The sequence below is a fragment of the Pleurodeles waltl genome, chromosome 9, assembly GCF_031143425.1.
Source record: "Pleurodeles waltl isolate 20211129_DDA chromosome 9, aPleWal1.hap1.20221129, whole genome shotgun sequence".
NCBI lineage: Eukaryota > Metazoa > Chordata > Amphibia > Caudata > Salamandridae > Pleurodeles > Pleurodeles waltl.
Window position 1 is genome coordinate 142,161,095 of NC_090448.1, and position 18,240 is coordinate 142,179,334.

The 18,240-nt window shown below is 42.6% G+C and overlaps 1 protein-coding gene across 1 annotated transcript in view; it reads right to left on the bottom strand.

Moving 5' to 3' along the window:
• Positions 1–18,240, bottom strand: part of SELENOK (selenoprotein K) — a 48,158-nt gene that overhangs the window by 21,346 nt on the left and 8,572 nt on the right. Inside the window, exons 2-3 of the mRNA XM_069206445.1 lie at positions 3,945–4,035; positions 2,657–2,743 (exon numbers count right to left, since the gene is read on the bottom strand). Of these exons, the coding sequence (XP_069062546.1) occupies positions 2,657–2,743; positions 3,945–4,035 (178 nt within the window). The remainder of the gene's footprint in view (positions 1–2,656; positions 2,744–3,944; positions 4,036–18,240) is intronic.

Consider the following 18,240-nt stretch of genomic DNA (forward strand, 5'->3'; position numbering starts at 1 on the left):
AAAAAATGCATCCACTATTATATTCATCGAGAAGAAAATGTATTTTTTATTATTTATGCTGTTTAATTAAGAGTTTACCATTACTCAACTTAACGGTACACAATTTAGCAGACTATGAAGGGGTGAAATGCTGAGTTGGCTTGGATCTGAACTGTTGAACTTCAGATCACACAACTATCTGTGGCAAGCATGTAACTAACTAAGCCTGAAGGATCAAAAAAATGATAGGTGGAATGCTTGAATTAATCTCAGCCATCACAGATTAATCGCTTTTGCGCCACTAAGGGGGTATCCATATGCAAATCAAACATGGTCGGGTTCCTTTGGAACAGCCAATTTCTAACTGCCAGGCCAGTCCCTCTTTAGATGGGAACTCGCAAAACCCAGACTAGTTAGGTCTTGTAGGACCATATCACTGAAGTGCAAATTAAATCCTCTGACACAGCGAGCATGGCATCAACTTCTGGGCATACCTTTCGCATTTAGGACATCAACAATTGATGGTGGGGTACTTGAACTAATCAATCCCTGCAGTCAATCTATTTTTTATTACTCAGCAATCTTGACCGCTTAACAGGAAATTGTTGTGTGTAAACTGTCAGAATGCATTTTATAGTACATGCTGATGAAGCAGAAAAAGAAAGACTAACAAATATTCATATATCATGTAACAAAATCGTATAAGGTAGTGTGATTTTAGTAAAGAAAAATAATGTACGTATGAAAATGTGCCCACAAGGTAGTTTGCCATTATTATAAACGAGCTTAATTAATCATGAAGAATCGATAAATGTAGTAATCCGTCATAACTGCAAATGTATTCTATGATTCTTGTTGAAACTGTTTTATGCTTAGCTTAAATTTAGCAGAGGCTTTGACCTAGTTTGCCTGGTCTCAAATTTAACTGCATGGTTTTCACTTGTATTAAAAAAACGTATATTTTACTTTAAGGTTTTTTTTCCAGTAGAAATGACTAATACACTTATCTCAAGGTTTCGTTCTAGGCTAGTTTCATCCCCTTTGAAGCAAGGTCAGCTTCTGCAGGTGCAGACAATAAAGACTCTGATATAGAAATAATTTGCAAACTTTGTTGCAACTTGTGTTCCAAGGCTCCAAGGACACCTTATGCATAAATGAGTACTAAGAGAAAGACACTATTCATTGGTCAAAAGGAAGCCACCCTATGAACCCTCCAATGGAAGACCCTGAAGAATTTGGAACGTTTCTTACTTAAACCCACTGGACAAAGAGAAGTCAGCCATTTTCTTTGATGCCATTTTGAAGCAGGACGCCATTTTAAATGACCTTTTGATGCCTTTTCTCTGTCGAAGAGAGAGACTTTAAGAATTCTCACCCTAGAGACTTTAACTTTAATTTTGCCCCGTCTTGTCCATGCAGTAACTTTTGCCCCATTCTCCTTGCTGCTGCAAGGAAACTTGCTGTAACTTTGCCCCTTTGAAATCTGCCCCATGCTGATCGAACTGGTACCTGAAGGACAAAGATTTTTCCTTGAATGCTGTTTGTATTTGGTAAATATGAAAGGATAATTGTATTATGAATTGCGTTTTCCTTCTTAGGTACCAACTGCTTATTTTGACAGGGCCCAAGCTAGAAGTTTTCTAAATTTGTGTTGACTAAATTCGTTTTGCATGAAGCCCCACATGCCAATGCTAATTAGAGGTTAGTTGAGGTATTTATGTGATGCACCATGCTAAATTGAAATCTTGTTATGCTGACCGATGTATGCAATTAGTCAAATCCAGTTGCTCATACCAGAGTGCATTATAATCCAGATTTTGCGTAGACTGCGTTTCTTCCGTCGCTATGGACAGCTAGTAATGTTCGTATACGTATATCATTTGATATTGAGACTGACTTATATTGTGCTAGCTTTGTTAATATAGGGAAATAAACTCATTAACTTTTAATAAACTGGTGTGGTTATTCATGACTGAAAGGTCATGGTGCGTCAAAATACTGATTGTTATTGATTTTAAAGTGTTGTTTGATCTATTAATTGAGTATTGGGTATTGATTATAATGGTTATTGATTATTGACTTGAGTAATCCGACTATTCTTGGATGAGGAGAACCCAACTCGGTTAAAAGGTTCACCGACCTCCAGCGTGTCCAAGTACAAGTAATTTATAAAGACTGGACGCGCTATCAATGCTCTGTATTAAAAATATTTTGACTGTTGATGAATGACTTAACAAATCAATGGCAAGTCATAATGAGGTGACTCCCCTCAACAGTTCTCATTTCCCCCTTATAATCACTTGCTTGCGAGCTAAAGTTCAGGAAAGACCTTGAAAACTGGCTCAGCTAGTCAGTTTAACATCCGATTGCAAGGGTGACCCTTAAAACGGCAGTCATTTTACTGTAAACAATCAACTCATATCTAATATATATTGAAATAGATTAACTCAAGAAACTATTACAAAAGGTAATAGTATGGAATAGCCTTCCATTAACGAGGATGTTTAACTGCACTGAGGGGAGGTCTTTCTATAAATTAGCAGTGCCAAATTTCGAGCATATTCTGACAACAAAAAAAACAGCATGAACAAGTGTGACACCAGTTACTTTAACGTTCTAGTTTTTCCATCATCCACAGCTGGAAAGATTCACTGCACATTACAAAATAATCAAGTACCCTCTTCCATCATCTGGTCTTGAACTTGATGAAGACGATATGCATCCCCTCCTCCTTGACACTCCAGGTTGAATTATGCTCTGAAAGCTAAAACCACCAGACAGAAAACATTAGTTGTTTTAAAAGATGTACATTTACATAAGATCATACGGGTCCAAAATAACGTTGAATAACATTGATAGTATTTTTCAGTTCTATAACCAACAAAACACTATTTACTTTATCAAATAATCTACAAACGTATTTGTTATTATTTTTACCGAGACGTTTGATATTAAAATTTCGCTTACGGAAACCCAGAGTTTTCATGTAAAACCACCTTTTCCGTTTGTAAAGCGAAACAGGGAAACAAACGAGACTACAGCACTTATCGATAAAGAATATATCAGATTTAGGGTAGGTATTTAGTTATTTCTAAACTATGGAGCCACTTCACAGATTATGCGGACTTCTGGCTCCAAACCAAAAATGTGAAAGAGGAGATAAAATGTGAAGATTGCTTGTCAGGTAGAGAATACTGGATATAAGCACATCTGTCTATGCAACTTCATACCACATAAGTAATGTTGGTTATCCCTGCGTTGGGACAGGCTTTAGTTTTCAAGACAGGTTTAGTTTAATGATAAAAAAGAAGAAAAAAAACGGAAATGTATAGCTACTTTCAATCCATCACGTGCAGTCACTGCTACAGTACTAGGCACGTATAACCTCATATTCACTTTAGACATGTAAAATTATTCACTGGTCACACCCGCAGAAGCCATTACTCTCCCAAGGCCACTTATCCCCATTATAAACAGTGCTAACGTACTTCTACTCGCCTTCAGTCTCAGATTCTCTAGACAGGTTATGCCTCATTTTAAGAGTGGGAATTTGCATCTCTGCAACGTGTCAAGCCAATTTAAACAACCATCGCTTAAGTGTATATACATTTACACACAGATAACTCGCTCTTTGGGCGGGAGCAGCGTATGATCCCTTTTATCTGCTATCTACAGCTCTGTTGAATCCCGAGATCATCCAGTGGGTATCAATACTACATCAAGGCACACACCAATAAAACTGGTGCTTCACAATACCAAACAAAACCTATTCATGTATCGTTCTCCTGTAAGGGCTCTCGGAGAAAGACCGACCGACCAAGTGTTTAAAACGAGCAAGTGCAGGCTACTCAAAGAACAGAAAAGTTACAGAAGCAGCACCTTGGTGGGTACATGAAGGAGTAACTTTTAGATAAGCAGATCATAACTATTTCAGTGAATAACAGGAAGTTGAATAAAGTACTCACAACATAGCCACAAAGTCAGCTATTCCCCAAAATAAGTCTGTGATAAACGACAATCTCCATGGTGATCGGCTTTGGCCATCCAATACTTGACCTGTAGCAAAAAATAAAATAAAAAGCATGTATTGCACAAGAAGCAATTTAAACAATCAACGGTGAAAGGTGTATATTGATTATGAATCTTCTTAAATACAAACGTCAGCAAAAGAAAAAATATCGCTAAATGAGTCTTTCAAAAACAAGCAAAGCCTTCTCAGACAACAACCGTCCTGTGGACTTTCCAAGAGGGAACAGCAAGACGTCAACTCTATAAAATTTGTGTCTGAGTGCTACTTTAGGCTGTTATTTAATCTTACTGGCGGAAGTGCACCGTTTACCATTCCAGTTCTTAAAAGAACAGAATCAGTGTGTGTTGGCTAAGCCTGAATGCTTGCAGGTCACCGCAACCCATTGCGCAGTAGTTGCCTTAATAACAACGGGCATACTCGTTTTGTAGATTTAATAAATAAATAAATACATCTGCTTGCTTGAAAATCATGAAGTTAAACAAAGAAAAGTATCGTGTTCAGAAGCCATTACGTTATCATGCTGGCACTTCTAGCCGAATCTGGTTAGATGTTTAAAGAATGTTTCTAAAAAAAGGTACAGATAACCTCCATTTATGCATCATCTGTTTTATATAGAGTGAAAAAAGCCAGCAATCCAGAAAAAGCAGGATTGTACATTAAAAACAGTAATTAATCTGAACATTCATACTTGTTTTTAATCCTAAACAGCTGGTGGGTGTGGTTATCCTAAAATGCACAGTCTTTAGTTGTTTTTCAAAATGTCAGGTGTTTAGATGCTTTTCAGAATGCCAATAGGTTTTACTCCACTGGTACATTTATCTGCGCTGAACTATTCCATTCCCAATCAATCAATCAAAAAATGTGTAGAGTGTGCTACTCACCCGTGAGGGTCTCAAGGGGGGCGAGGGGGGTGGGGGGGGTAAAATCACTGGTCGAACAGCCATGTCTGGAGGTTCTTTCTGAAGACAGTAGGTCTGATTGATTGATTGAATAGGTTTTACTCCATCTGCGCTGAACTATTCCATTCCCAATGGCAGCGCTGAACTATTCCATTCCCAATGGCAACGCTAAAGACATTTTTGTCTTCTTTCCCCATACAAAGTACTGGCTGATAGTATTAGAAGATGTTGAGAGATTTAACAGTATAACCCTTATTAAAACACAGTGGTTCTTCCGATCGTCTAGGGTAGCCTTTTTAGTGCGGTAGAGGGGCGAGACTGAATATGTACTGTGAAGTTAGGAAGTCAGTTATGTCTGGTATCTGAAAGAGGTTTTGAATGAAGAGGCCATGGTGAACGGGAACTATTATGAACAGTGTTCCCATGCCATTTTATTTTAACAGGCCTGTTCCTATGGTGTTTTTTTTTAAAAAACAGTACCTGACGTGTTAAGGCTTTCTTTGACTTGTCCGAGTGGAAGGAGGTACCCACTGACCTCACCTGACACTTTCTTATCCTTTGCCTTATTCCCCTCGTGTTTAAAACTACTACCTCCTTTTTCCGGAAAACAGAGTGACAGAATGCTGCTGCTGAAGCCAGGGTCTATCTAGCTAGCCACACCGCGGAGGGGCTTACTTTGCAATGCTGTCGCTCCGCATTTTCTCTTGAGGCATTTTTAGGCCCATTTTCAGCTTTACCGTTTCCAAACGCCGTGGACATAAGCTTGTTCACATCAGTACAACAACCAGACAAAATACGAAATCTTCAAAGTTGGTTTGGACTTAATGTTAAGATATCACATAAAAAAAAGAAAATAGTGTAAAAAACAAAAAAACAAAAAAACATTACAACGCAACGTGGGGTGAACATTTAAGGACCAGACAAGGAACCCTTTCATCCTCTTCTTACCAGGGTGCCTGCTTCGTGAAATAAATGTTAATGTGCTAAATTGGTTCACAAACTGGTAAGAGCACACTGAATATCTGCAAATAATGCATTTTCGCAATATTACATGAGCATTAGCACCAGATCAATAGATTTATCAGTCAAACCAGCCCTTCAAATTATAGCATTTGCAAAACTGAACGCAGCTCGTAGTCGAACATTTTCAGCAAGGTTTAGCTTAGTGTCCACTCCCGTGACTGTCGGTTTGCCTTGTGTTGCCAAAATGTGTTTAACATAAACAGAGGGTACCCTTTGTGCTCTAACTCCACAACACCAGTCTTCAAGGTATTAGGACACCAGCCGTTTGAAAGGCAAATCTAGCAATCATACCAAAGTGACTGTTGCACAAGGACACTCCTTTGTATTGGAAGCAAAACACATTCATCCCATATTTCTGGTAAAAAAAAGTTAGTGGAAAGGTCTTGTGCTGAAGTCGAGTGAAAAGCATAATTCCAACCTCAGTCAGGACTGGTGTTAAACCGGAGTTACTGTCTGACAATTTACTAATTTCCCAGGGTGGAAGATGAAGTCATAATTTATTCAATTGTGAAACTTGACTCTCCTAGTTCGTTTACTACTCTGCTGCTCGGGATACATATACCCATTATTAGTTGTCGCCAGCTCCGCAAACTTTAAATTCTTCTCAACCACCGGCAGGTAGCCACTGCAAAAGCAGCTAGCAAATCCACACAGAAATGCATATTAAGATCAAAAAGTACTAACAATTTTAAAATGAAATACAAAAAAATTCCAAAACTAAATTAGAAAATCAGAAAAATGTAAGAACCGCAAATGCACGAACATCATTACAATTAGATAAAAGCAACCAGAGAGAAGAATTTTAAAACCTAAAAAAGTTAAAAGTGATGCAAAAAAGTAAAGTGTCAATCATAAACAGAGCTAGCCATAGTTGAAATTTTAGGCCGACAGTGATGAAGAAAAGAGTGAATACATCAAGCAGCACATTCTAGTCATAGATTCACCGCTTGACTAGGTCTCTAAGCATGGAAATGAAAATCCTTTGGACGGGAAAGGTACAAGGCTGAGGCCGATCAGGGTCCCTTGAAGTTCGAGCACCAGCAGATGCGACTGATTCTGGCACCAAGAGCTCAAGTTGGACTTCGTAGCTGCTGAGGTCACTTTGTTGTTACCGGGATGGTTTTGGGACCTTGAGCCAGTTTCAAGTTTCATTCTAAGACTTAGTTACTTTTTTGGTTATCAAAAACACTACAGCGGGGAAATAATGGAAGCAGTAGCCAAGCATGGCTCCAAAAACACCAATACCTTTACTGGAAGGTCCATACGGTTTCAGCACACTGTCCTGGTCCTCCGCTGATAAAAAAAAAAAATGAATTCCAACTTTGCGCCAACATCTGTGAAAGTTCTTTCTGATCAGTCCTGATCTCTTTTCAGCTATGGCTTTTGCAGGGTCCAGTACTCTGGTCAGCTGGGTCCTTTTAAAGTCAATAATCCTTCTGCTTTGAAATTCTCTAGAATGAGCATACAGGAAGACAACTACCTTACTCTTGGAGCACAGTTCCAACCCCTGGGTGCTAGTAGGAGTTTAGAGTCGTCTTCGTTCTGTAGTGCCTTCTTTTTCAGATGTCTTCACAAGTCCATGAAAATTCTGAGGAGGTGATGGTGACTAACTAGAGACTGGATAATTTCCCCTACCCAATCATGTCTACTTTCTTGCTTTCTGTCCAACTCCTTTTGCAGCACTTTCTATCTGGTTTACTATAACATTTTCAAAGCCCTAAATTAAAAATGGCCAAATTCCACGTCCTCTGAAGGCACTACAGTAGTAGATATGTTTATTGCGTGATTTCTTAAAATCATTGCACCATCAACATTAAAAGAGTAAATGTATAACATCTTCAATAGAAAAGGAGAAAAATAAAAACGTTTAGATTTTAGCTGCATAAAAGTGTTTAGAACAGTATACTGGCAACAAAATTTGACTGCCTAAAAGTATCACCCAAAATAAAAACAAAGAAAGAGGGCTTCCGATTTTATGCCCAACTCCACCCAGCATAGTCTCGGGGTAAAAATTCATGTTATAATGTTAGTGAATTAAGATCGTCGTTCTGGTGTGTGTATTTGCAAAGCGTGGGTGTTTTTGCCATTTGAGTGAGTTCTAAACTTTTTATCTTATGGATATAAACATATCAATATTAATATTCGTGGTACAGGTATATATAGCTACAGTACAGCGATAATATTTACAATTTTCTAGGATTCTAAAATTCATAACGACTGAAGGAAGTGTACCCACAAACTGCAGCAGAAATGCGTGGAAATTCAGCCCCTGTCAAGGTAAGAGATTAGTGTGGTTGAGCAGCCATTTAACTAAAGGAGTGTTTTCCAAAACCAAGTTGCCCGTACCAATTGTTAACCTCCGTTGATCACGAGCGTCCTGTAATGCCCTGCCGGACATGGTGAAAAATGTCCCAATGCAAGCCAGCTCCACAGAGGCTATTGCAGTGAATATATATTTTATAGCATCTTTGCATGTTCCCACATCATTTTTCAAAAATATAGGTTTTAATAGTAGACGTCTTTCAAGGGCCAATCCCGAACAGCAACATACAAGATGTACGATTGATTCAGTGCGGTATTAATATAAAGAGCATTGTTGCTGATAGCCGTGCAGAGACTTCCAGTGGCATCTGTACTCCCAAGCAGGAAGAGTTAAAAGCCGCATCCGCAGAATAAGCTGGAAGGCATGCGCTCCCAGTGCCATTTTTATGTATGGTTGCCCATTTTTGGTCGCATAGGAATCCACAAGCCCCTCAGCACCCCGGATGTTGGCTATGTCACATTCCAGTGAGGCATGCACCCCATGCTCCCTCAGAGTCTTTTTTAACAGAATTGTCATTAAAAGTGGGTTGAGTACATAAGTAGCAGACAAATTCAGGAGTTCCTCTGCACTTCTGAGATATATGGCCCAGATAGGGGAAGAGACTGTGAATACTGCTTTCAGGGATCCTCTCAGACTGTCGGCATGGCCCTACAAACGCAGTGGTAAAGCTTAATAATGTCCATTTTACATTCAATGTCCATCCTTACCAGATCAAATTCCAGATGTATCCCAGCCTGCCTAATAGAGCTGGTGATCTGGAATATCTTCTAGTAGGCTTTCACCTGACAGTTCTCTAACAATGCAGTCAGCCTACCAGGATATGCCATGTGTCCATACAAGATCATTGGTAGTAATTTAGAATTGATGAATCTCCTGATTTCGATGATAGAGTTTGAAGAGGAAATATGCGGTACTTTCCGCCTTTGACGCCAGAGCCGCTGTATGATATGAGGGCTTCCCTGAATTTGACAGCCAGACCCCAAACGTAGCTGTATTTGGAGTCTGCTTCTATTTTTTTGCGGGCCAAGTTCCAGTCAATTTGAACTCGTTTTGCTTGGCGGCTAAAGATCATGGCTTTAGTTTTAGTCGCATTTGCTCGCAGTGCATTCTTTTCATTGTAAGCCCATTTTCAGCCCTATTCGTGTCTGAGCAAGCATGACAAACTTGTCTGCATATTGAATTATATGAAGCATAGTCTGTCCGAGCTTCAGGAGAAATGTGTTTCCTTTGAGCAGTTCTGCTCCAAGTCGGCAGTGTAAAGATTAAAAAAGAATGGGGGCAATAACACAACCTTGTTTCAATCCTCTGTTAGTATAGATTTTCTTTGTTCCATGCATTTGCGAAATCTTAATCTGTACCCATGTATCGGAATACAACGCTATTATCGATGCCAGCAACTTTCTGGGTATCCCCTATCCGGCTAGTTTCTTCCAAAGTATATGGTGCTCAACACCATCAAAAGCAGCAGTGTAATCGATAAAGCAAGCAAAGAGCAGCTGGGATAACTACTTCTGTGCTTTGTAAGCCAGGTACGAAAGGGCGAGTACATTGTCTAATGTGGAAGCGCAGGTGCTAAAACTTGTTTGGTATATAGGCATTATATGGTTTTCATTGATCCAGTTTTCAAGCTCTTGTAGGAGTACCTTTGCAAATGCCTTGCCATCCACATCTAATAGTGCTATCAGTCTGTAGTTCTCGGATCGGGTAATATCCCCTTTATTATGGACTGGGTGCAATATTGACCCTTTCCAGGCCTCTGGAATCACAGAGAAATGTAAACAGTTGTTAAATAGCACAGACAAAGGCTCAACTCAAAAGTCAGAGTAATCTCTGAAAACAATACCTGGAAGGCCATTTGGCCCAGGGGCCCCATTACGCAGTATACTGCAAAGTATGGACTGCACTGTTTTGACTGTAGTACTTATCAACCTATGGTTGAGGCCATCCAATACGTGTTGCAGACCTATTGGACCTACAAGAACAGAGTCCACGTACGGTTTCTTAACATGGCATTCCCGGTCACACGCGGAGATTTCATTGTCTTTCCCGGCAGGTGTGTATAGCAGGGTATTAACTTAGGCCCAAAATTCTTTATTTTTCCTTGGCAGCACCAATACAAGCATTCCTCTATATCCTGCGTCTTCAGTTTCCATGTTAACTTCTGGTGCTCTTTTCTTAGCAACATTCTATGTGCTTCTGTAGCTGGCGTTTTGTTGTTTGTGTATCATGATTCTGCCTGCCTATCAACCTTTTTACTATGCCGATATTCCCTAGATGCAAAGAATTTATCACCTACTCTTCTATTCACACCAGTGCACCCATGCTGTACAGAACTATTAAGTGCATCGTGCTATTTGTTAATCATAATTCCCCACTGGGTAATTTCTCGATATGCCCCAGTTTCTGATCTTAGCGGGCCATTGGCCTGTTTCCAGGATTCGTGTTTGACAGAAAGGGCCATACTCCATTTTATCCGTTTTGTAAGGGGGTACAGACTAGATGATATTAGCTTTTCACTAGTGCAAATGCCTCACTGCTCCAAGACCAATTTCTATTGCTATGGGATTATGATCACTTTCGGGTCTATTAATTACCTTGTGGCTTGAGCATCTAGTCGTTAGTGTTCTACTTAAAAAAATGTAATCTATTGTTGAGCTATTTCTGAAAGTTTGTATGAGTGTACCAGCCACGTTTTTACTATGGTTAGTCGTTCTCAGCTCAAATTCTTTGAAAAAAGATTCCAGAGTCATTCTTGCACGATGATCTGGGAGCCCTGTCTCTTGGCCTAAATTGCGGATATTAAAGTCTCCAGCAATCACATATTCATGATTTGGGTGTTCATAGAAAAAATCTGTTATTAAAGAAAGTATTGCTCTTAGCCTAACTTGATTTATTTCTCGACTTGGATATAATGGGGTAAATATAATTGCTGATATCTCAGAGTTTTCCTTACAGTTTGTCCTCCCTATGCTAAATTTCCCCTGGTATTTCCAAGAGTGTGCAGACTCGTGTGTTAACAGATTCCCTGTTACTTATATGAGTGAGCAACTGATGGTCTAGCCCTGCACTTGGGGTGTGTGCCTGGTCCGCCAACACTCCCTCCGTGGATGGAGTTGCCTCTTGCGTGGTGCCAAGTTCCTGGTAATTGCATAGCTGTGCAGCCTGAGTCAATGTGTGGGAGTTAACTAGTGGCATCTCCTGGATATCCTGATAGTTGTACAGACTGCATAAATGTGTGGGAGTGAAGTTGTATTATCGCATGATTATCTTATAGTACTGTTTAGGGGAACCCACACTGGACAAGTCATTGGAGGGGGGGGGTCATTCCTACTGGGGATACTTCCACCCGTTTGACCTTCACCCCCCTCAGCCACATGCTGCGGACTTTGGGCAGGTTTCATCTCTGAGGTGCCTGATTTGTTATGCTGTTGGCCATAGTGACTGAACATTAGACCCACTTTCCCCACTGCTGACAGTAGGGAGATCCCCTGTGTTGTCTGGTACCTTCGTAATTATACCTGCGGTATGAAGTTGTGTATCATGGGTGGGTTCCAGTGTAGAAGGGGGTTTTCGTTGGAAAATTGGATAAGTCTCAGGCTTTGATGTATTTCCAGAAACCTTTCTGTCTAGCCTGTTACAGCTCAGTCTGTTCCTTTTTTAGTTACTTTAAGTGATTTATTCAACTTTTTCTTCTGACGTCTTGTTAAATGTGGATGGAGATTATTTCTGATACCAGGCCCCACCTAACATTTAATAGTATCTATTAAAATTAGATCAATTGTGTCGTCCTGGCCAGCTTGAGATCCTGGGAGGGGGCAGGTGGGTGGGTTGGAGGAGTGGACCACAATCAGCTGGGCACTTATGGGTGGCATTCTACTTAATTCTGTACCCCCACTCCTCCAGAATCTTCTAACAAATTTGAAATGCCCTCTTTTCCTGTTAATATTGATTCTATGGATTTTGGAGGAGTTAGGTCCTGCTGCTTGTTTTCCATCACCTGGCAGCTTGACTTCCTACCTACATCATAGCCGGTTTTACAGTGGTTAATGATACTTGTTAGGATGTCAGGCAGGGTTGCTAGCTTATTTATTATTTCATCGTTGCATCTTCCCCCTGACACCTTTCCTTCTTTCCACCTTTCTCCCCAGCAATCTAGCTTCTCATTTAATAGATTTAGTTTTTTGTCCATCGTAAGTACGCTTTCAGCCAGCATGTGTGTTAATTCTAAGCGAATCTCCATTTTATGCGATTCGCATGTAAGAGCTTTGACTGCAGCTAAAAGGGAGACATTTATGGTGTTTATAATGGAATCAGATCTGTTCTCTTCCCCCTTTTCCTTACATGGTGCACATTCCTTTGCGGTTTCAGTACCTGGGGCCCCCCTCTTCTCCACTTCTCCACCATAATTAGTTCATATGATGACCACTGCTCGTATGCAGTAGCAGTGAGTGTGTCATGGGAATCCGTTGTTACCTTTTGTACAGGGGTGGAGCAGGTCTGGCTATAAACAAAAGCGTTTTGCTCAGACAGAGCCTTTTGTTGCGCTATCTGATGTATCTCGGCTTGTATTACCAATTTATTCTTGTTTAAGGATTTATTATGTCTGTCAGCCACCAGACAAGGTTTTGCCGTTGAGGTGGAGACAGTTATCTCTGGGCTGCTGCGTGATCCTCTTAAAATTTTATCCTGGTCAGAACAGTTGGGGTAACAATTATGTTGACTGTTATTAATTCCCTCTGAAGCAGTGTGTGCCATCTCCATCAATTCCCCAATTATTGGAGTGCCCAGACTTGAATCTGTAGCACTGCTACCATGGTCTTGGGCTTCCTCAGCTAACTTTGGAATAGCTGAATAACCTACTTCTGTAAATTGGCGTTAGAGTTGGCGTCATGAGAATGGACTGCGTGTCTTGTTCACCCAGGGGTATGAACTCCTCGTCTGTACGTGGTTCTCCCCTTCTCTTGCAGGCTGCGCCCCTTGCCCTTGTAAAATAGTTCTAAATAAAGGCTTTTCTAGCATTTAGCGGCTTTCCCTTTCCCTTGGGGCCCTACTTATACTGCTCTGCTTTTGAGCCTCATGTGTCGGCCCCTGGGCTTCTTCCAGACCCACCATCAAAGTGTCTCCATTATCATTCTGAATTTGTATGGGATCTATAAGTTCTACTAGTTCAGCAGGTTCTGTGGAAACACCCAGGGCCCATACTGTTCTTATCAAGCATCTATTATCTTGTAGATGTTTATTCCTCTGCTTATGCCCCCCCAACTTCATTGGTGGACATGATGAGCAAGCTCTGATCTTTGCTGATATCCCACAGCTTGGTACTAGATTGCTTGGCTGCTGTGAATTGCACCTTCACTTTTCTGCAGTCTCTGCGTGATGAAAACATTCTATGTGCCAGTTTCCAGTTACAACCAAAAATCTTGAAATTTCTTTGCACATTGTTTGGGTTTCTCGAGCCTTAACCTTTCCAAAAGCTAGCTTCCAGGAATCCAAGCCTCTTGATATACTTGATTCTGATAGGTGTGCGACCACTGTTGCTGGTACTGACCCCGTTACTGTTGCTCTAGTCAGGGGCCTTTACCCCTGCCACAATTCCTGCTCCAGCTCCAGAGGAGAAACCATTTACCAACCACTTTGGTTCTGGGTCCGAGTGCTGTCCGAGCACTGCCTCTCCCCCTGCCTATTGGTTCAATCGCACCTCCTCTTCCCCAAGATACCTCTCTGGGCACCTCAGGCAGGAGGGACAAGAGCACGCTCCATATCGAGGTGTCAAAATCCGCCGTCTGCCGCCGGAGTGCACATGCGCAATCACACGAGGATGAGAATTGGTCCGGCTGTAGGACAGGCCGCACCAGCCTAGCACTGCCCACTTCCGTCACACCAGCAGCAACTGGAGCTGTTGCCCAACAAATCTCAATAGGACCCGACCGGTCATGGACAGGTCTGTAACAGCACAATTGCCGTGGTCAGAGCAGTCGGGGTGAGCCTGGTCTGGACGGGACAGCTACACATAGCCCGCTGTGACACTATAGTGCTGTGGCTTCCTCAGTCCCAGTCACTCCCTTAGGCACTGAGCTGTTCACTGTACTGTGCCTTGTGCATCCCAAGCCACTGGTTGATCTGCTCAGCCCTGTGAATCATAGAGGGATTTGTGCACCGCACCCTCTTTCTGCTTTGTGCAGATTGTTTTGAGCCTTGCGCTGTGCAGCTCATAGTCACCAGTTCCTCGGGTAGAATCAGAACTTTTAGGCTTTTCCTCACTCTGCTCCTTCCTGCTCTGTGTCCTTAGAATATGCCCAATTTTAGAATTAGTGCTGTGGGTAGTCCGACTCCATGCTCCGTCAACAGAACCAGGGCCAGAACTGACTAGCTAACATCTAGCTGCCTCAGCCGAGTGCCATCTAGGTGCCGGGGTGTGGACACGGGTCCACACCCCAGCACCACGGCTCACGCCCCTCCGGATCCAGTCCACGCCGCTGGGCCTCAGAGTCCAGTCTGTCGAGACCCGGGACCCGTGGGCGCCGCAGCTGATAGCCGGTGGGCAACAGCAACTACCCCAGGCGCCGGGCCAGGAGCCACAACTGCACTGCACTGCTAAGGCAACCGCTGATCGGACGTCAGCACATCAGTATGTCAAACTTAATCCAGACACTGGACTGACTAACTCCTTCCTTCAGACATGAAGGCACTACAGGCACACCTCTAGCCACAACCAAATTTAGACGATCTCTCCTCCCCTCGGTCAAAGTCAGAACTCAGAACTAGTTTGCCTTCCAGCTGGAGTTAGGGGCAATGGCTTTAGGAGGACTCTTGGAATTAATAGGATCAGAAAGTCAAAAGAAGAAATGTTTAAGCAGCCCTTTCTTCTGACACCTACCCCATAACCCGCTTAGACGGCTAATCCTTGCTAAGTGTCCAGGTATTGATAACACTTCTGCTCAATAGCATGGGTACAGACGATAGGCTATTATGCTCTGGCAGGCAGTCATCAACTTTTCCCAGGAAGGTTTACTGGCTTTTAGTGATGTGATGAGTAGCAGAACTGTTTTTGACTGTTCCAACTGAGGCAACAGAAAGAACATTAAAAAAAAAAAAAAAATCTGATAAATTTATGAAAAATCTGTTTTCGTCTTTAAATCATACTTTTAAATCTAAGGGAAAGCTTTCAAGGACCTTCAAAAGCAAACATGTAAAATAATCTATACATGTATTATGAAAAATGCAGCTGAAACTACACAACAGGAGAACCTTCAAGGCCTTCACTCATTGTGAAGGCACCAATTTCAAATTTATGGTGTGCCACTTTGTATAAATTAGACACTCTATCCTGTGGGCATACAGGCACACTTCAGAGACAACATATTAAAAAAATAAAATAGGGTATTTTACACGGCTATAGCACTTTTCCTTGCAGAGTGCCTCTAAACTGCAGGCCATGAAGGGCGCAGTGCTCCTATCAATTATATTTTTGTCATACGTGGTTGATGCAAGTACTCACTGCAGCCAACAAGCAGAGTTTAGCGTTAATGTCATTGGTGCATTTACTTTCAATATTTAATATGGCCCTACAGAAATAATGAGTACGCCAAACAGAATAATCCAATGCAAAGTACTATTTAGGGGGAAAGCACAGGTGCAATACTTCTGTTTAGCAGCAATACAGCACACAGAGACCTACAACCATCAAACACTGAAAAATATGAAGGGGCCACTACTGATTCACATTCTGTCTTGGGGCCCCTGCAGCTCAAAACTCACAGATTTAACCATCCTCATGAAGTTGATTGTAAGGTAACAACAAATTAAAATACTGTCAGCATTGGTATGATCAGTCCCAGGTCTGTATCCCACCATCATGGTAATTCCCTCTAGGGAGGTGGACCATCTCAACAATTTAGGGTTCTACCCTAGCACCTGCATTAGCTGCCACCTAAGCAGTGTGGTGACTGACAGAACTCAGAAATGAGTCCCTAATAGGTATAGCTTCAGTTTCTTCAGGGTCTCCATCCACCACAAAATACTCTTTCAATGCCACTTGTTAGAAATGGGGTTTCCGGTTGGCTAGGGTATGCACCTAAGCCAAGCAGAACCCACCCACTCTAGTCAGGGCAAGGGAGTTACATATCCAAGATAACCCCGGCTCAACTTGGTAGCTTGGCACGAGCAGTCAGGCCTATCCCAGAGGCAATGTGTAAAGAGTTTGCACAACACAAGTGACGCACTATCCCCACCACAAAGGAAACACTACACCAAGTTATATAAAAATAAACTGTATTGTACACAACATTATTATTAGACCAAACACAACATGTCAGTAATATCCTGCTACTCAAGCAGTTGTCAGATCGTTACACAATAGTTACTCTGCAGAAACCAGCAGTAGTCACACATAACACACAGGTTACTTATTATTCTGCAACAAAAGCAGTAGGCAGGAATCACATTACTAAAGAAATGTACTTGACATAGAAGTATCATAAATGCCCATACAAGGAACATTATAAAAACATACGGCAAGTATTACAAACAGATCAGTCTGTCATGCCCATAAAACGATCAGCAGCACATATATGGCACAACATCAGAAGTGACAGAAAAACATATTAATCAATAATGTCCGTACTAGGAACATTAGAAACTTATATGGTCCATAAAGAGTACTTGTATTTCTGTGTGCCAGGCACCTACAGTGCCACAAAGATTAAAAAAGGGGGCCCCCAGCGCTCCTCTGTGCCAAAAGGGGGCCTTTTGGTAATTTGCGGGGGGAGGGGGTGACACGCACCCCCTCCGGCTTTTATATCAGGCCCCTCCTAGGGCTTGAGATATCTGGGACCCCCCGTGCCGCAACTGGCCCTCCAGAGGGGGAGGCCAAAGCCAGCAATAACTATCTGGGGCCAAGGACGGGGGGACCTTGTGGCGCAGGGGGCCTCCGGTGAGGCTTCCACCCCGCCAGCGGTCTCCGTGAAGGTAAAGAGGGCTCCTGTAAGAGCCTCCAATGAGGCTTCCCCTCTCCACCCTGCTTCAAACAACAGGAGGCAGCCCGCCCAGGCCACAGCAGAGGCCAGGCACCAGAGTGGGTGCTCCGCCCCGGGGGCACGGTAGGATCGAGTTTGCTCCTTTCTTCACTTTGATGGGGCCGCAGGGGCAGAAAGCCTCCGGCCCGCTTCAAAATTGATGAAGCCCAGGTCACGGTGGTGAACGGGCCCAGCAACGCGCTTTTCAAAGCGATGGGGGTGATTTAATGAGCCCAGGTCACAGCGATGATTTCCTGGCAGTAAAGCACACGCTTTCAGAGCGCGAAACAAACCAAAGAAAAAGAGCTTCCAAAGCGCTTCAAGATGACTGAACAGAGCGCTTTCCAGGCGCATTAGCAGATGGTTGCAGGGGTCCAGGGCTATGGCACCCAGCCCTTTGGGGTCAACAGTAAAAATGTAGCACAGGGCGGCAGGGTCCAGCAGCAGGCCAGCATAAGGTGAATGCAAGCAGTTGGCAGTTTCGCCACATGACCAAGCAGGTCATAGTTCAGCACAGCAGCAGCAGGCCCAGGCAGGAGAGTCCCTCCAGCAGAATTCGGTGTCCAGTTCCAAAATGTCTCCAAATTGTGGGGAAAACTCCCCTGTACTTATACTCAGTTTTGCAAGGGTTTCACAAAGAAGGGGGGAGGAGGTTCCAACCAGTTATATCTGCTTCTGGGAGTGCCCACTCTCTTCTCCAGCACAGGCTCCAAACATCATTTGGGGGTAAACGACCCTTTTGGGTGAGGCAAGGGCACAGCCTTTACAAATGCATGTGTGCCCTGCCTTTCCCTTCTCTCAGCCCAGGAAGACTATTCAAAATGCAGATGCCCCTCTGTGACACCTCCACCCTCCCTGTGTACAGGCTGTCTGAAAAATATGCACAAAGCCCAACTGTCACTCTGCCCAGACGTAGATTGGAGTCAAGCTGCAAAACACCAGAGTCCTAAGCACGGAGAAATGCTCACTTTC